This window comes from Sorex araneus, chromosome 1 (assembly GCF_027595985.1).
Source record: "Sorex araneus isolate mSorAra2 chromosome 1, mSorAra2.pri, whole genome shotgun sequence".
Classification (NCBI taxonomy): Eukaryota; Metazoa; Chordata; class Mammalia; order Eulipotyphla; family Soricidae; genus Sorex; species Sorex araneus.
The window spans coordinates 423746562-423766042 of NC_073302.1; the positions used below are offsets into that span (position 1 = coordinate 423746562).

The window sequence follows — 19481 nt, forward strand, 5'->3', positions numbered from 1 at the left end:
ATCATAGACAAATACTGTCATGATCCAAAAGTAATGACTAGAGTAGGACCCTGCTAGGGATAGGAAAGACTGATCTGGCCTGAGCACTGTAGTCTGAGATTGAGATGGCCCCAGGAGAGCAATTCCATAAGCTTTAATGCATCTCTTATTGTGTCCATACAAAATGATTAATATTATGAATTCTTATATGTTTGCTGGCTGAGGAGAAGAGAAACACATTCATGGGACTCCGCCCTTGGGTGGATCCTCCTGCTGAAAGAGAATTAAGTCCTAGGAGAAGCATCCCCTAAGGGAAAGGAACCTTACCCTATTGATGGTGACCACACCTATGTGTACACCCCAACAACCCCCCCCCCCCCCGCCCCGCATGCTGTGGAGATTTAACTAGGCTGTAGAGTGGGTTGGGCGGCCAGATCCACGGGGGCCAGATCCACAGATCCAGAGAGACCGAGAGCCGGGAGAGAAGCAGGGAGAGAGAATGAAATAAACTGATCGAGCAACCAGTTTGGCCTTCTTCCTTCCGTCGCCTGCCCTTGTCCGACAGCACACACAGCGATTCCGGGGCACCGAACACGGGCGGTGAGACAGAGCCGCCCGGAGAGCCTGAGAGTGCTCGCGCCCCTCGGCGAGCCTTAGTTTTTACAGTTACCCAATTTTGGGGGAAAGATAGTATAGTTCACAGGGTTCCAGTATATATTGAGCCACCAGGTTTGATCCTGTATTGTATATCTGATCCCATATGCCACCCCACATGATACACGGAGCCCTGCCCAGAGTGATCCCTGAGCATGGAGCCAGAAGTAAGTACTGAGCACTGTTAGGTGTGGCCCCAAAACAAAACAAACAAAAAAAAAATAAATTTCAAATTACAGACAAGAATGTAAGCTGAAATGATCTGTTACGTACCTTGTAATTCAATCTTCAAAGCAGCTGTTCTACTCCCACCATTAGTTAAAGAAGATGTAAGTGAAAGTTTTCCCTGAAATGAGAAATTACAGGTAAGTCAAAAGTCTTTATTGTAATCACTGTCATCCCCTTGCTCATCAATTTGCTTGAGCGGGCACCAGTAATGTCTCCATTGTAAGACTTGTTGTTACTGTTTTTGGTATATCAAATATGCCATCGGTAGCTTTCGAGGCTCTGCCGTGCGGGCGAGATACTCTTAGTAGCTTGCCAGGCTCTCCAAGAGGGGCGGAGGAATTGAACCAAGGCTGACCGTGTGCAAGGCAAATGCCCTAACCGATGTGCTATCACTCCAGCCCATGTTATTGTAATAACATGACATAAATAATGTGAATGGTTTTTGAAAAGCAATAAACGTTTATCTTTTAAGAAAAATCAGTACTAGATTCAACTCACTTTTCATGACATGAATGTGATATTTTAGAAGAAAAATCAGAGGTACTAAAACTTCTCCAGGTTATAATCTAATTTCTTTTAACAATATTATTAGCTAAATTTTTAGCAGTTCCTCATTATATAAGGATTTGTTAGCTCAGCCTCTTTTAGATACCTAATCCTTATAAAATCCTAAATATAAAATACTAAATACTAATTCTTATAAAGTACTAAAACCTAAGATACTGTTTTATATCTAATAGAAAGTAATGACGTCTAGGGTAAGAAATCATAGTCCAGTAGGTAGATCGCTTGCCTTGCATATAGCTAACCCAGGTCTAATCCCCAGCATCATATACTGTCCCCCAAATCCTGCCAGGACTGATACCTGAGTATAGAGATAAGTCCTGAGCACTGCCAGATTTTACCCAAAAACAGAAAAGAAAGGAAGAAGGGAGGGAGGGAGGGCAAGAGGGAGGGAGGGAGGAAGGAAGTGAGGGAGGGAGGGAGGGAGGGAGGGAGGGAGGGAGGGAGGGAGGGAGGAAAGGATGAAGGAAAGGAGGGGAAAGAAATGAAACTCCACATAGAATGAAATTAAAATTTAAGGAAAAATGCTGAAAGTGTATATGATTCACCTATAATTAACACTGTGCAGATGAATAAATGGACTAATGCAAAATTACAGTTCAATCTTTGTATTGCTTCTCTAATCAACTCAGCAAGGCTTAAGGTTCATTAGATCTAAGGTAAAATGAAGTATTTAGTGTGGATTCTTCCTACAGTTTCTTCTGGTTCTGAAACTTAATGATTATGGGTTGGAAAGAGAGTTCAAAAGGCTGAGCACATGTTCTGTAAGTCAGAGGCCTAGATTTGTGCATCAGTATCACATGGTCCCCTGAGCTCTGCAGGAAAGAGGAGACCCACCATTCCAACGCAGAGAGCACCATTGTCTGTGGAGAAACCCTACCATACCCTCAAAAACATAAACCCCAAAATGAATAATTTTATGAACAAATACATAATGAGGCTCTTTGAAAACTCCTATACATGAGTATAGTTTCTTAACAAAATTTTAAAACAGATCATATACTGCATGTCTCTCACACTATTTTAAACTTTGATATAACCACCCCCAAATTAACAGCTGTGAATATTCATTAATTTAAAACATAGGTTAGAAATCAGAAAAAAATGTACACAGCCATCAATCACACATTCCATCAAAAATAAAGACTGTGGGGCTGAGGTAGCTCAACAGACTAGAGTACACACTTTGCATGAAAAAGGCCCACATATTACTCCTATTAGCACGTAATTCAGCCCGAGAAATAATACCCAAATGGGAACTAGTCCCCAAGCATCAGCGACATGCTGAGCATGATCCAAAAAAGCAAAAGACTAAAAGAGCAGAGATCAAAATTAAGAGTCAGGAGCCAGTACAGTGGTGAGAGGAACTGGGATCTATCCCCATAACCAAATGCCCTCCCCCACATGGCTTGGTATCTTCCAAGTACCACCAGGAAGGCCCCTGGCACAGAAGAACTATAGCATCCTCTGGCCCTATCACTGAACTACTGAACAAACTGGCCATATGCTGCCTCTGGATTCCTTGAGCACCACTTGGGAGAAACCCCCCAAATAAGTTGATTAAAAAGTAAACTACTACATGACTCAATAATGGAGTACATAAATACATGAATTAAATAAGAAGTTAATAAATGTTAACTGTTATTATTTTCCTAATTTTCCACCCCATTCCCATCTTTCCCTGACATCATTTAAATCCAGAATCAATTCTCACCTGTATTACTGCAGTTGATTTGACTAAATGTCCTTTATATCATTTTGCTCTCTGAATAAATTCTTCACCAAGAAGACTGAGTAGTTTGACCCAGAATGAATTACACATTCAGTGCATAAAATGTCAAGTGTCTCCTATAGGTTTTAGGATAACATCAAAGTTTCTCGAAACACATGACAGCTGTTTTAACTAAAACGAAGATACAAACCTAGAACCAAAAGCTCTCAACCGAAAGTCTGAACCAAGAGGTCTCCTATGTTCACATATCACAATATGAATACCACACTAGATTAGGTCACCTGTCAAACAAACACCGTAACAATCATTCCACCAGCAATCTATCTATTGGTTTTACACCTCCAAAATTCATCCCAAAAAGAATTCAGAGAAGAATTCAACAACTGTTTGCTAAGTGTACTTAAGAATATTAGCATCAGAATACTTTAATTTTTTCATCAGAATGTTTTAATTTTTTAAATGTTTTAACAGATGAAAACCATTCCTAAAACAATTCTCATAAGCTCAACATAAAACTTAGCATTCCTTTAGGAAGACAAAAAAAAATTATAAAGTAGGAAAATGCTTACCTGAATGTATTTCTTGCTATAATCACAACCTGGATGCAGTGATCTGAAATCTACTTTCTGTAATTGACTTAGCGTTTCCACTTCAGGCACCCCATTGACTTCTTTTATTAGTTCAAGTGGCATATCAAAACTGCTTCACAGTGCTGTCCAAAGCAAATTTACTTACAGAAGTGGGCAACGTGCTACTGAAAACACAAACATCAAAATGTAGTCAATAAATTGCTTTACACTTTGAGGTTTTCTTTCCTTTAGTATGCACAGTTGGCTGGTGGGGTAGAGGGTGGCTCACTCAATAATTTTACTGCAAGGGTCAATACAGGCATTCTCCTGAAGCACTGAAATTCAATCTTTTAGTGTTTAATTTTGTGTTTGAAAAAGTACTTCTAAAAAACCATTTTTGATTTGTGAAAGCCGCACCAACAATTACCTTTACTACTGTGCTCTCAAATACACAAACTCTTGAGAAAGGAGAGTGGTGGGGAGCGTTGGGTGTTTTGATGATAAAATATGACGTACAGAAAGCCTGCACCAAAAGCTTACTCCTTTGAAATTGTCTCCATCCTCTAACCCTAATGAAGAACAATGAAACTAACGTCAACTTGTGCCCTGCAGGTTCAATCTTAATTTCCCATTTCTCTTGACGGGGGCACCCAAGAGTGCCAAACCACCCCAAGCCCAGGTATCCGAAGGGCTGAGCCAAACAACTCCACTGGGCTAGTCAGAGAATGTCAGGCAGATGTGGAACACAGCAGGCTCACGAGAAAGCCAGACAAGAAGAATTTCAATGCGAGGGCTACCTCAACAGTTTATTTTAAACTAAACAGGCCTTGCTCTAATAAAATAATAATAATAATAATAATAATAATAATAATAATAATAATAATAATAATAATAATAATAATAATAATTCGCACGCGGATCCACAGCACCAAGTGCAAACCTACTTCGCAAGTCACTTACCCGCGCTCTGGAAACAAACAAGGAAGCGTCCGGCGCGTCGCGCGCGTGACGTCACACGCACGCCGCCGCGGGCCCCCCCCCCACCCGAGTTTGCGCACGCGCATGCCGAACTCGGTGCTGCCGGGAGGCCGGCTCTTGCGGCCTCGGAGGATGCGGTGCGTGAAGTTTGCGGGGCCTGGAAAAAGTATCTCGGGGGTTTCCCTGTTAACCGAGCGATCGCGGAAGCAAGGGCTGGGACGGAGCGGGAGAGACGGCTTGGAAGGTCCCAGCGTCCCCTGAGCCCCGCCCCCCGTCAGTTTCCTCCGTTCCCCGCGGAGTCTGGGGCTGCAGGAGCCGAGCTCAGCCACCAGCGATTCCTAAGTCTTGGCATCTTGAAAAAGCTTTTTTCCGAACCAGGGCGGGATTTGAGATGTCCTTTGGTGAACTGGAAGTACGAGTAGCACGATTCCTTTCGCTTCTTTTCTCCCCCGAGACAGCCGTCCGAGTGTGGACAGGCAGAATTGGTGTGAAGCTCTGGGCGGGTTTTCCAGAGCCCTGATTCTGTAGAATAGTTACTCAGGCATTGTTCTGGGTGACTCGTGCGCATTTCTTCTGTTCTGTGCTAACGCTTCTTTAAATCGGAATCACCATAACGCAAAGCCATCATGTAATAAGTGTGTCATTTCTTTTCAGGATAATGAAGCGCTGTGGCTTGCCTTAGCATTTCATACGTGAGCAGCGAATGTGAAACCTAAGACTTGTGTTGTAGCACAATGGATTTCTGAGCATCTACGGTAACCAGGGCAGTCGGGCAGCCACTCATGGGACCAGCTGGTGCTCTCCAAAAGGGCTCATGTCTTCTCCTACCTCTTCTTTCTTAGTTTCTTGTTCTAGCGTGTAATCAGCCAGAACAGCAGTGATTGCATCTTCAGCTAGTAAAAGCAGTGCAATTCCAAAGTGAGGCAGAGTACTTAACCATTTCTCTGCCATCTCTGATCGTCAGATCCTTCTCCAGGGTCTTTTCCTATCAGGGTCTTTAGACATATCTGATCGTCAAATCTTTTTCCAGAGCCTTTCCCAAAACTGCACGCATTTGATGGATAATGAACTGAAGCAACTGCGGAAGCACAGCCGACAATACACAGTCTTCCCCCACTCATCCATATGAATCTGCCATTTCATCACTTCACCACATGCTGGAGCCCTACCCGTGTCTCATCAAGGGAACCCCCGTTTCTAGAGTATCCTCATGATCAGCAACCTGCTTGTCATAGACCCGGCCTGGAGCTGACAGATTCCATCCTGCACGCAAGAAGTCCTAAACTGCCACTCTCATTTTACACTTATTTGGCCAATCCACAGAGTAAGCTTAGTAAGGGCCCAAGGCATATATGTAGGGCCTACATATTTGTTAAGTGAAAAAATGCTCAGAGAAGCAATGTTTAATCTTCCTTCACCTCTGCCTTTCCTTTTTCTGTCACCCTCAACATTCATCACACTGAAATTGGCATTGCCATTATGGCTGAAATTATCTTTGTTGCTAAGCCAAAAAAAAAAAATGGTTTTAGGCTTTCTTAACTCTATTAACACTTCAAGCTTGCTTTTTAAAAAAATCGTTTTCATTTTGCTGTATTGCAATACAATATAACATGTATTCTTATTTTACCTTATTTTCTACTAATTTATAGTAAGAAGTAAATCATGCCATAAAATTCTGTTATTAACTTTTCAAACCACATTTTTTATTCTTGTAATAATGTAGGGAGTCAAACCCAGAGCTTCCCACAGGCTCAACTGCTAAGTTAAGCTTGTATGTCCGGTTACTGAGACACATCCCAACCCTACCATTAACTTTTTAATACATTCTTGAAGTACATTTTCTTACCGACCAATATTTCAGATATTCCCTTTGATATTAATGGCAGCCATTAATACACTCCTAATGTATCTCTGAATCTTCTGAAAGCTCTTGCTATCATGCTGTATTATTGCAGAATGACAAAGCCTTCTATGTTTTACTAGATTTTTTTTGCAGTAATATCTGGGTTAAATTGATTGAAAGTCTTTCCCTTGTAATCTGATGGCATTTCTGTCCTATTCTAATAAGCATTTAAATTTATACACAACCCTATTTCAATAAAACATCAATTTTATATAGTTTCAAACTTAAATTTCTAGCAAAACCATTTTAAGTTGATTATATAATTTTATGCAATTTTTCAGTGCACAGTAAGATTGTAAAATAGTTTTGAAAACATAATATTGTGCATAGGAGATTGAGAGAAACACAAGTGCCCATTGAAATCTTGCCCCTAAGTTTACTTGTGTAACTTTTAGTGTCTGTCAGATTCAGTTCAGTGGCATGTTATTTCTGAGAGAAGTGCTAAGGAATACCTAGCAATAGAAAATTAACGTTTAAAGCTTATTGATCATAATTAGAGATTTTTGTGTGTCAGGTAATTCAAGGGTTAAGCATGAAAGGACAACATTTCACTAGGAAGAGAAAAGCAGTCTTTGCTACCATGTGGCAGCAAAGGTATCATGCTTTCGGTAAAAAGAATACTATTGAGCTAAATATTTTTGTTTTAATTTAATATTTTTGTTGAGCACACCAGCACTGCTCAACTGTTATTCTTGTCTCTGTGCTCAGGGGTCACCCCTGGCCGTGCTCAGGGGACCATAAGCATATAGTACTGGGCTGGAACCCAGATTTGTCTGCATGTAAGTGCCTAAGCCCTGTAGTATCTGACTATATAAGATAGGATATATTTTGATTAAGTTATAAGAAAAGTGTATATATGCTGAAATTATAATAGCACTGTAGCACTGTCGTCCCGTTGTTCATCGATTTTCCTCAAGTGGGCGCTAGTATCGAGTACGCCTCGGGTAGCTTGCCAGGCTCCGCCATGCGGGCAGAATATTCTCGGTAGCTTGCCTGGCTGAGAGGGACGGAGGAATCTAACCTGGGTCGGCTGCGTGCAAGGCAAATGCCCTACCCACTGTGCTATTCACTGAGATTATAATATAGATAAATAAATCTGTATTCACAATCTTGAATGTAAGTTCTCATTCAGAAAAAAAATTCTTTCACTAAGAGTTGCAGGTGAGTCTGGTAGAGAGAACCACAATGCTCAAGTAAATGGTAGTGTTGGTGTTTCTTTGCGGTGATGGTGGTGGGGGGTGGGGAAGGACATAGCAGAGCTGGGAGGAGAGAAATTAAGGAGGAATTAACAAAATTTTATAGTATACACATTTCACAGGTTTTCCTTTTGATGTGCTGTTTCCATTCACCCATTCCCTCCCCCCCAAAAAAAAATTATTGATTTCATAGGAAAGGAATTGGCTTATACTCAGATTGATACAAATATGATGGAGGCAGGAAGATTAAAAAAGAAAAAGAAGAAGAAAAGAGCTGCTGTAATAAAAGGTAGTTTAGTCAGCCTTTTGGAAATTTTCAAGTAGAAAGTTTATGTGACGAGTTTGGTGTTTCTTCTACATTTTTTTATGCCATGAAGTTATATCTTGTAATATCCCACTATAACACTCGCATATAAAGCATGTTTTCCTTTGTAATGGTAAAACAAAAATTTGCATGAAATATCTCTTGAAACGACAATATTCTAGCTCTAAAATGTTGGAAGTTTCAGCAACACATAATAGTTTGTTAGCTTGAGATTTCTGCCCTTTCTTTCCCCTCTCTTTTGAGTCATCAAAAATAGAACAATTTTAAATCCTTTATGAAGAGAACTTTTAAAGAATGCGAGATTGATTAAAATTCACATTTTAAAAACTTTTAATAATAATTGAGAACCATTTACTTCCGGATCAAACTGCATTTTTAACAAAGGGACATTTTGTGAATTTGTTAGATCTTTCTTCAGTTAGTTTAAATATAATCTGTATTAATTTACTTTGTTAATACATTTTTATAGGAAATAGAAAAGTCAGTCTCATAGTGTTCTCTTGATGAAAATTGATGGTATTTTATTCATTTTTCACTTGTGTACAAAGAAGTGATATTTTCTCTGATTTAATGATAGCTTATCTTCCCTCTTCACAGCTTTCCCACCAATGATTGTGTATTGTTAAGATGATAGGGTCACTACCACTATACACTAGAGAATAAAATATCTATGTTTGCCCTACTTTTATCTAGTATTCAATAGTGGAAAATTAGTTTAAGATATTTCTCCTACAATTAGGGCAAGATAGAAATGATTGACATATTTGAAAAATTTCAGTTGAATTCTTGTATTTTAACCTAGAAATGGTATCAGAGTCTGACACAGCAAAAGAATTGAAGAGAAAGAGAAAAATGCTTTAACTTTTCTACTTCATCATCATCATCATCAATATCCCATTGATTGTTGAATTTCTCAAGCGGTCTCAGTAACGTCTTCATTCGTCCTAGCCTTGAGATTTTAGAAGCCTCTCTTTACTTGTCCTTTCCAATGGTGCCGCATTAGAGGCTCTCTCAGGGTCAAAGAATGAGACCCATTATTGTTACTGGTTTGGGCATATAAATATGCCATGGGAGTTTGTGAGGCTCTCCCATGGGGGCAGGAAACTCTCGGTAGCTTGCCAGGTTCACCCAGAGGGAGAACTAGGTTATAAGATGTCGAGTGGCCGCTTTGCCGCCTTCTGGGACTTTTCTACTTTTCTTTTTTTTCTTTTTGGGTCAACCCCGGCAATGCACAGGGGTTACTCCTGGCTCTGCACTCAGGAATTACTCCTGCTGTACTCAGGGAACCATATAGGATCCTGGGAATCGGACCCGGGTCGGTTGCGTGCAAGGTAAATGCCCTAACCGCTGTGCTATCACTCCAGCCCCTCTATTTATTTTCTTATGAAGATAGTCTAAATGGTCCAAAATCCTAAGGTGCATGTAATAGTCTATGGGTTTATCAAATGATAAAAATAAAATGCACTTCTTTTGCCCTTTGTATTTCATAACCAAGAGATCTTTTTAATGTACTTAAGTAATCTGTTAATTCTAGTCATAATAGAATATCAATCTAAAATTTAGATTCTAGATTGTCTTCCTAATTCTAATCAGTACTCTTCTTCTACATTAGAAATGCCTTTTAAATTTAATTTAGGCTCCATAGCCTTGACACCAAACCATATATTTCTCCAGAATATCCTAGTGTCAGGTTGAGGAGATCGCCTAAGAGGTTGAGTGCGAGCTATGCATGTAGGAAGCCTGTATTTGCTCTCCAGCCCCACGTGTTCCTTTCAACACTGTCAAGAGCAACCCCTTGAGCACAAAGCTGGGAATAGCCCCTGAGAATGACCAGGTGTGGTTCAAAAACAACATAAAAAAATAAAAATGGAAAAAGGAAATTATGTGTTCTGCCACAGTTATGGATTCAGGAATGGGCATGCTACCCAGTGCATGGTTCAGAGAGATGAAATAATAACAGGGGAATACTGGGAGAGATTTTTCACACTGCACAGGAAACATGTAAAATCAGCACACCTCTCCCTCATACCAAGTAAGGAAGCATGTAGATCAAGTACTCCAATATTAAATGAAAAACATGTGAACCAATCAGCCATTCTATGACCAAATGGATCCAGATTTAATATAAAGCCAGTCAGTCTGTGTGAGTGAAAAGGTCACAATTTTTAAAAATCATTCAGTCTTGATGTAGAGTCAAGATCTTTAATCAACTAATCAGAAATCTCACTTCTCTGGTTACATGAGTTAGATGTCCTATTTGTTTGTTATTTCGAGCTGTTATTTTTTATGTCAGTCAAAGGCAATTCTTAAAAAAAAAGTACCAGGGAATTATTAGGTACATGATCTGTAACATTACTAATAATATCTATTTAACAATAGCTAATACTGAAATAGTCACTGTCATCCTGTTGCTCATCAATTTGCTTGAGCGGGCACCAGTCATGTCTCCAAGTGAGACCTGTTGTTACTGTTTTTTGGCATATCAAATATAAGCATACCGCTTGCCACGCTCTACCGTGTGGGCGAGATACTCTTGATAGCTTGCCGGGCTCTCCGAGAGGGATGGAGAAATCAAACCCGGGTCAACCACATGCAAGGCTAATGTCCTACCCGCTGTGCTACAGCGGGTAATACTGAAATAGAACAAAAGACAATAACTCATACGGGTTCTAAGGAGAGCCTGGCAAGCTTCCCATGGCATATTCATAGGCCAAAACCAGTAACAATGATGGGTCTCATTCCTCTGACCCTGAAAGAACCTCCAGTGCGGCACCATTGGGAAGGACAAGTAAAGAGGCGTCTAAGATCTCAGGGCTAGGACGAATGGAGACATTACTGAGGCCACTCAAGAAAATCAATGATCAACAGGATGATGATGATGATGATGATAATGATGATGATGATGATGATGATGATGATGATGATGATGATAACTTTCATTAAAATTTTTTAAAAATCAGGTTTTTTATGGGGGATAGGGGAATTAATTTGTTTTTATTGAAGCATCCTCAGTAGCTTGCCGGGCTCTTCAACGCTTGCACAGCAGAGCATGGCAAGCTACCCATGGCATATTTGATATGCCAAAAACAACAACAGCAAGTCTCCCAATGGAGACATTACTGGTGCCCACTCGAGCAAATTGATGAGCGACAGGATGACAGTGATACAATGAATCATCCTACAACACTCAAAAGTTTCATTAGTGAATTGACTGCCATCGAATTCTTCTTGCAGTTAAATGCACATGGTTTCCCAATCATGATTCAGTTCTTGATTTTTATATCCAAAACACTGATTTCCCATGAATTCTAGACTACTATTTTCAACTTCATACAAGGAACCTCTCATTAAATGTTTCAAATTTATTTTTAATTGTCAAAATACAGAAGGTTTCAAAAGTAGGGAAAATTTCACTCCCTCCATATCTTTCAATGTTTTTTCAGTCACTCAGAAAAAATAAATCAGGCTTCTCACCAGCTTTGTTTTTGTAAAAAAATATTGTCTCTCAGTCTCTCTGTTCTTACCATCCTTTCTCTTTTGTGTTTTTTAAACATCCTAAGCACAAAACCTAAAAATATCCTTCCCATATGTTCATGAAACTCTCTTCCTTCAACATATTTTAGCAAGGGTAGAGACTATAATTCGACAGTCTTGTGAGGAATCAAATCCTGGATGTCATAAAAAAAGAAAGTATTGGGGAAAGAGCCTCTGGAAGAAATATTACCAGTGGTGTAGTGATGTAGCCAGACTTGGGCCATCACAGATCCATACTCCTACTACCTACTTCCTGAAGCTCAGGGGTCTCCATGAAGGATGCCAGCACCAAGACAGATGGATGGTAACAATAATGCTACCTGTAAATAATCTTCTTTGGGAGAAAGCAAGAGAAACAATATCTTATGAGATGGTCTTTAGGACAAGGGAATGCTATGGGGTCCATTTTACTAGGAACCTCTATCCTTCTATTTGAAAACAAGTTTACAATTCTTCCCATTACCAGATTATGGAATTATCCTGAAAAGCACTCATGCCTTAGACATTTTTGAATAAAAATAAGCAAGTTCTCACTTGAGTGCCTTAAAGCAAAGTTCCTTCTTCCCTTCCTTCCTTCCTTCTTCCCTTCCTTCCTTCCTTCCTTCCTTCCTTCCTTCCTTCCTTCCTTCCTTCCTTCCTTCCTTCCTTCTTTTTCTTTTTAAAGTAATATTGGTCTGGATATGAATATGTTATCAAAGTATTTTTTTGAGGGTAAATTAGCTACCTGAGAGAAACCAATAACCAAACTGCCTTTTAGGATATACTGATATCTATGATAAATTGTGATTTCAATTCCAATTTTTTAAGAGAGATTTTGGAAAATTCAGTAGTATTATGCTAATTTGGCACTATTATAGGCCTTTGGGGTTTAGTGAAAAGTAAAATATTAAACTAAATATGTTGGGCTGGATATCATGTAGCCTGCTTTTCCCTCTGGGAGAAACTGGCAATCTTCTGAGAGTTTCCTGCCCACATGGGACAGCCTTGCAAGCTTCCCATGGTGTATTCATATGTCTAAATCCAGTAACAAGCTGGATCTCATTCCCCTGACCCTGAAAGAGCTCCCAGTGCGACATCCTTGGGAGGGCCGAGTAGAGATAGTCTTCTAAGATCTCAGGGAAAGGACAAAATGAGAGGTTACTGAGCCCGCCCAAGAATCAGTGATTAACGGGATTTTTGTGATTGTGATTTCGTGGTGTTGGGCTGGAGCAATAGTACAGCAAGTAGGCAAGTAGGGCCCTTGCCTTACAGACCAATCAGGATTCATCTCCTGCATCATATATAGTTCCTATAGTTCCTAGAGCCCCACCAGCTGTCATAGCATAGTGCACAGTCAGGAGTGAACTCTGAGCATCACCAGATGGGGCAAAAAGAAAGGAAGGAAGGAAGGAAGGAAGGAAGGAAGGAAGGAAGGAAGGAAGGAAGGAAGGAAGGAAGGAAGGAAGGAAGGAAGGAAGGAAGGAAGGAAGGAAGGAGGGAGGGAGGGAGGGAAGGAAGGAAGGAAGGAAGGAAGGAAGGAAGGAAGGAAGGAAGGAAGGAAGGAAGGAAGGAAGGAAGGAAGGAAGGAAGGAAGGAAGGAAGGAAGGAAGAAAGGAAGAAAGGAGTTATAGAGAGAGGGACAGAGGGAGGAAAGAAAGAAAGAAAGAAAGAAAGAAAGAAAGAAAGAAAGAAAGAAAGAAAGAAAGAAAGAAAGAAAGAAAGAAAGAAAGAAAGATGGAACAAAAATCAAAACAAACAAAAAATAAAATAAATCTTAAAAATTATAAAATACTTTATAAAAGTTCACATAAAATCATTTCTACAAGTCTTTAGAATTTTTTCTAGTTTCCAGCTTTCTCCACAGTCAATAGATACATGCTATAACTAGCCACATTTCAAGATGAATAGTTTAAGCATCATTGTATCACTGTCACCCGTTGTTCATGTATTTACTCGAGCGGGCATCAGTAACATCTCTATTACACTCAGTCCTGACATTTTAGCAAAGGCTCCTTTCCCAATGATTGAAGCCTAGTTCAGAGTCAGGGGAATGAGACTTATTGTTACTGTTTTGGCATATCGAATATGCCACAGTGTAAGCATATTCTAATTACATTGCATAGACTACTTTCAGGTATTTCCAAGTTTGAATATGACTTTGCAACTACTTTTTTGCATAATACCCTTTTTAGATGAAAGCAAACATAAGTAACCAGAATATGAGAGCCATGAAAATAAGAGTGCAAATGACCACATTGATTTATGCATCTGAGACCTACACTCTTCTACTTGAGTTCTTTAGTGAGGACTTTACTAAATAATAGTCATGAGCCACCATATTTAAAACTGTAAAATCACAAGGTAATTGGATCTCATTGAAGTAGAACCATCAGAGAATAAAACATCTAGAGGGATTTTTTTCAGATCTTTGCATCACAAATTATTATTTAATATGTAAGGTAAAATCGGGCCATTCTTCCACCTATAAATTTTAGAAGCAAATTGTGTCTTAAATATAAATGAAACAAACTCCAATTACATAATGTAACACTGAAACAACTATTGAGTCCTTATTGACTCCTTCAATTGAGTCCCAATTTCTGTAAGTATAAATTCACACAGATTCCATATTACATTCTTAGAAGTGTTTAATGAAGGCTAGAGAGAAAAGAGAAAACAGCTTTCAAATTAGTAATCATAGGAAGTGCTAACCAAGAGAATTGGATGAGGATGACTTTTAAAACCTTAGAACCATCTTCAATCCAAAGTATCTTTAAAATGACTATATCTGGGCTCAGAGAGAAAATATGGTGGGTTGTTCACTTGCCTTGCCGGCTATAAGGATCAATTGCTAGAACGCTCTATTGTTCCCCATGCCCCACCAGTAATGATCCCTGAGCACAGAGCCTTCAGTAAGCACTGAGCACTGTATAGAGTGGTTCAAAAACTGAAACATACATAGACATGCTAATATGTATTATATATGTTATATAAAAGCTAAAACATACATGTGTGTTAATATATACATTTTGTTTTGAAAAAGGCTATTACATACACATATATATTTCAAAAAATAATAACCATACACTCATGCAAAAACCAAGATATCTCTTAACAATTAACCAGGTAGTTGGAAGAATTCATCCAGTAAGGAAAGTGGAAAATATTCTCAATATATACAATGGTCTAAAAGACATGCAGCAAAGGATTAAGAAGCAGATGTGAAATAGTACCAAAGAATGCTTCAAGTTCAGAGTCAACACATTCAAAGACTCGGGAAGGGCCCCAGAGAAAGGATTATTTGGGTGAGTGCATATGGAATAGCTGGACAGACACCTCTCTTTCCCTGAACATCAGCTGTGTTTGCCCTCAGAGCAAAGTGGTAAGGATGAGTGCTTGCATCACTGAAGCCAGACAGAATCAGACAAAAATTGCTGGCATAGTCTACCGCTTTTATGCCCCCACAATCTCTGGAGGCCAGCTCTGATGTCAAACCATACATCTGCAGCCCAATAAACAGAAATCATGGACTGAAAATAATAGGAGTGAGAAAAAAAATGCTAAAACTTTGAGAAAATAAAAGTCTACTCAACATAAGTTGCTAAAATCAATCTGACAAGAAATTAATCTTCAAATTTTAGAGAAAAATATGACTTTAAAATAAATGTAATCAATACCTTCAGAGTGAGCCAGGTAGCATAAAATAGAAATAATAATTAAGAGATCTATTATAGATGTAAACTATTCATTGAGTATGAATGATTGGTGTAAGGATGCATAGCAACAACGTTTTAAACTTAAATAAAGTGAATAATCTTCTAGGGAAATATACCAAAATTGACTCTGGGATAATAGAAATCTTTAATCAATCAATGTATAACACAGTTAAAATAAAAAAGAAAACCTGAGTCGGATTGGAATTTCCCCCGAACTCTCTGGGTTCTTCTTGGGCTGATTGTATACTCAAATTAACATTAGATCTATTAGTAGGGAAAGCAATTTAATTATGTCCATATTGGGAATATACTTAGAAATGAACATTGTAAAGTCAATGAGATTAAATGAGAGTAGAGATACTGAGCTAAGTAACAGGATAGGAGCCTAAGATCTTATGGAGAGAGGAGAGGGCTTCAGATGATGAGGGATGGTGATGTATGACAAACATCAGATATTCTAAAATGAGTTGTCTGCCCCCTCATAGAAACCGTCTTCTGCAATACAAAGGATGTTTCTGTAAAATGCTTAAGTCTGAGTAAAATACCCAAATTTCATTCTTCTATATAGTTAAGGAAGGGATCCAAGTTTCCTGTGAGCCTCGGGGCCTCTATTGACCTCAAGTTGAACTAATCCAGAGGTGACTTAGTTTAGGAAGTTCTGTCTGAGTATTTTGAAGCATCCTGGTCTCAATGTTTTGTGGAGTGCTACCATTTTGCACTGTCCTCTTGGCAGAACGTATCATTATTCTCCGTGAAGAAGAAAAAAAAAAACAAGTTTTTCCTACCATTGATAAAAAAGACAACAACAGCAAAAAAACAGAGCTGTGTGCTTCTTCCCTACTCATCAAATCTGAAATGTATTTTCTTGGGTTAAGTAATTTACAACAAGCAAAGATAAACCAAAATACTAGCTGGAGGCTTATAGTTTAGATTGTTTTTTGATTTCTCTGCCAGTGCATAATTCTGTCGTAGCACCACAATTCTGTTGCATGGTAGGTGAATTTGATGTCGTTGTTATTACTCATAAAATCTTAGGTAGCATAGTAAAATGCATTTTTATGTTCATGTTCAGAAAACAATTTTATCAGTACTAGAATTCTATTTTAAATATTAGTAGGGAAATAATAAAGCTAGGAAAAGGCGAAATAAAAAGTGATTTAAATATGTTTCAGAATTAAATCTGAGCATTATTATTATGAAATAAAACCGAAAGCACTTAAACATTTTGAAATTAACACTTTATTAAGATTAAAAAAGAAACCATGCCTCTCTGGTGTCAAGTTGTTCCAGATTGCCTTGCTTCAAAATGGTAGAAACTAGTGTTAGAAGCTAGAGTACTAATTTTTAGTAACAAAAGTCTCTCTGACTTTTGTCTGTATATCAGGAATATGCCCTTACAATCTGTTGTTCATATACAGAATTCAACTTAAATTTGAAATAAATAATCTGAAATTTTAAGATTTTTTTTTTAAATGAACAGTCCTATTTTGTTTTGGTTCTCATATTTGGATACAGTTTTTTCTGCTGATCGTCAACATCTTATGAACACAGACAACATAATCTCTATGGAAAATTTATGTATAGCAACACAAATTTATACATTGTACTTAGCACTTTTTGAAATTCTCCTTTAAAAGACTAAAAATGTTTGGTGCTGATTTTTAATGTTTGCATTTAAAATTATTCTTAAATTTTATATTGCTAGTTAAGGGACAGCCTCTGGAGGTGCCCATGATTCACAGGGGCCACAGGGCCAGTCCCAGCAATTCTTATAAAGTTCCAACTGGGGAATCAAACCCAGGATCTCACATACATAAATCACGTGTTGTTTTCCAGGAAGTTAAGATATCATTTTCAAGTTCTCTATTATGACGGACTAGTGTTTTAACTATCATTTTTGTTTCTCAAATATGAAAGGCATACACTCCATACCCCTAAATAGAAATTTTTGAGATAAACAGAGTAAGGCTTTGTTCTTATCATTTTGGGAAAATAATTTTTTAATTAATTGAAGGTTTTGAATATTATATATCCTTGATGAAAAGCTCTTATATGTCTGGTATTTTGATACCCAACAAAGAACAACTCATATATAATAAAGCATCTCAAGGAAACTTAAATAATGGATAATAAAAAAATGAACAGCAGAAATAGACATGCTAATTTATTAATGTGTTTTTTTCCTAAATGTAAAAATAGGCAAATTTTCTATATTGAAAAATATTTACTAGAAGCTAATTATCATAATATGATAACAGCATAGAATAATAATGAAAACATCCCTTCTAAAGATCTTAAAATATTAAATTATGAGGACATGAGATTGACATAAACTAGGAAAGACAACAGAATTCTTTATGGACTAAGTACTTACAGTTAATGTAGACTATGTCAATTACTAATATTGCTGAGAAAGTATCTGTTTAAAGTGATCTTACATAAAACTATCGAATATGCCACAAGTAGCTTGCCAGGCTCTGTCATGTGGGCGAGATACTCTCGGTAGCTTGCCAGACTCTCCAAGAGGAATGGAGGAATTGAACCCAGATTGACCGCTTGTAAGGCAAATGCCCTACCCAATGTGCTATAGCTCCAGCTCAAAAATAAATATTGGAAAAAAAATTAAAAGACTCCCTATGAGATAAGGAATCTTGAAGAATGTGATTTCATACTGGTCTCACTGTCAGACAACACCTGGTACCAGATATGAAGATGTACTGCTCATCTGTAAATCAACAGAACCCCAAAATGAATTTAATAGTATTGTCCTACTCTTCCTTCCTGCTCTCTAGTTTCATTGGCATTATAAATGATATTCTTGCCTGCACCATGACAATTTGAAATTACTTGATGGTCTACTGATATAGCCTCATCAGGAACTAGAAAGTGTAGAACCCCAGTTCGGGGGGAAACGGTCCTATTTTATACAAAATTCATGATTTAACCTATCTCTGCTTTTCATGCAACAAAAATTATAATTAAACACTGCATTCTGCATGAGCAGACCTACTTGTTTCAATTCCTACTAAAGTCTTAATTAATAAATCCCACTTTCATTTTAATCTGATTTATTCTTTTATTTCCTATATTTGGGCTTTGGGCTACACCAGATTGTGTGCAGAGCTTACTCCTGGCTCACTTCTGATAGAGCCCGGGAGACTAAATAAGATACAGGGATCAAGCCTGGGTTTGTCAAGCAAGGCAAGGACCTTAACCACTTTACTATCTCTCCTGCCTCTTATGAATTTCTTCCATGCTTAAAGTCAAAAACATCTTGTGTTTGGGATCTATTCAATTTGTTCTTTGCCTTCATTTCACTGCACCAAACAACATTTTTCCCCCCAGTTTCCTTTGTGCAAAATTACCCTATAGATTGGACACTTCAGTGCACAAACATCTCATTCTGTTTGACTGGAAAATCATCACAAATAAAGAGCAATTATGAAAAAAATCAATTGACTTTAATTTTTCTAAGAGCTTATTTCTGAACTTTCAATTCTGTTCTATTACATTTATCTGAATGCCAATTTTAATAGTTATGTTTCAATTGCAGCACTTACATATTGAAAGGAGTTTAAGATTTGATTTTGACTCACATTACACAGATACACACACACACACATATGCTTGGTTTTGAACTCTAATGAGATATTCCAATTTTATAGGCAAAGAACTCAGAAGACATAGCTTGATTTATATTAGGTCACTAAAATTTCTGTGTTGTTAAAATGATAGTGATAATTTCATTAGTTATTTAGTTGTAACAAGCAATCTAAAATAAATTATTGGTGCCTGTTAAAGGGGCAGGCTTGGGGGATGGCTGGAAAAATAGGGGAAATGGTGGAGGAAAGATCACTCTCGTGGTGAAATTGTCGCACATTGAAAGCCTATAAGAACTGTATTCTGGGGGCTGGAGTGATAGCACAGCGGGTAGGGTGTTTGCCATGGACGCGGCTGACCCGGGTTCGATTCCCAGCATCCCATATGGTCCCCTGAGCACTGCCAGGGGTAATTCCTGAGTGCAGAGCCAGGAGTAACCCCTGTGCATCACCGGGTGTGACCCAAAAAGAAAAAAAAAATACCTGTATTCTGAACAACTTTGTAAGCCATGGTATTTAAACTAA

At 38.3% G+C, this 19481-nt stretch overlaps 1 protein-coding gene across 2 annotated transcripts in view; it reads right to left on the reverse strand.

Annotated features, from left to right (window-relative positions):
• POT1 (protection of telomeres 1) overlaps window positions 1–4771 on the reverse strand; it is a 72252-nt gene extending 67481 nt beyond the window's left edge. The window contains exons 1-3 of one of the 2 annotated variants that reach the window (XM_004608295.3): window positions 4687–4771; window positions 3727–3911; window positions 907–979 (exon numbers count right to left, since the gene is read on the reverse strand). In XM_004608295.3, the coding sequence (XP_004608352.3) occupies window positions 907–979; window positions 3727–3849 (196 nt within the window). In that variant the 5' untranslated portion in view covers window positions 3850–3911; window positions 4687–4771. Of the gene's footprint in view, window positions 1–906; window positions 980–3726; window positions 3912–4686 lie in introns of those variants that run through there. The other variant, XM_055123654.1, reaches the window with a different exon arrangement.
• Window positions 4772–19481: the final 14710 nt, after the last annotated feature.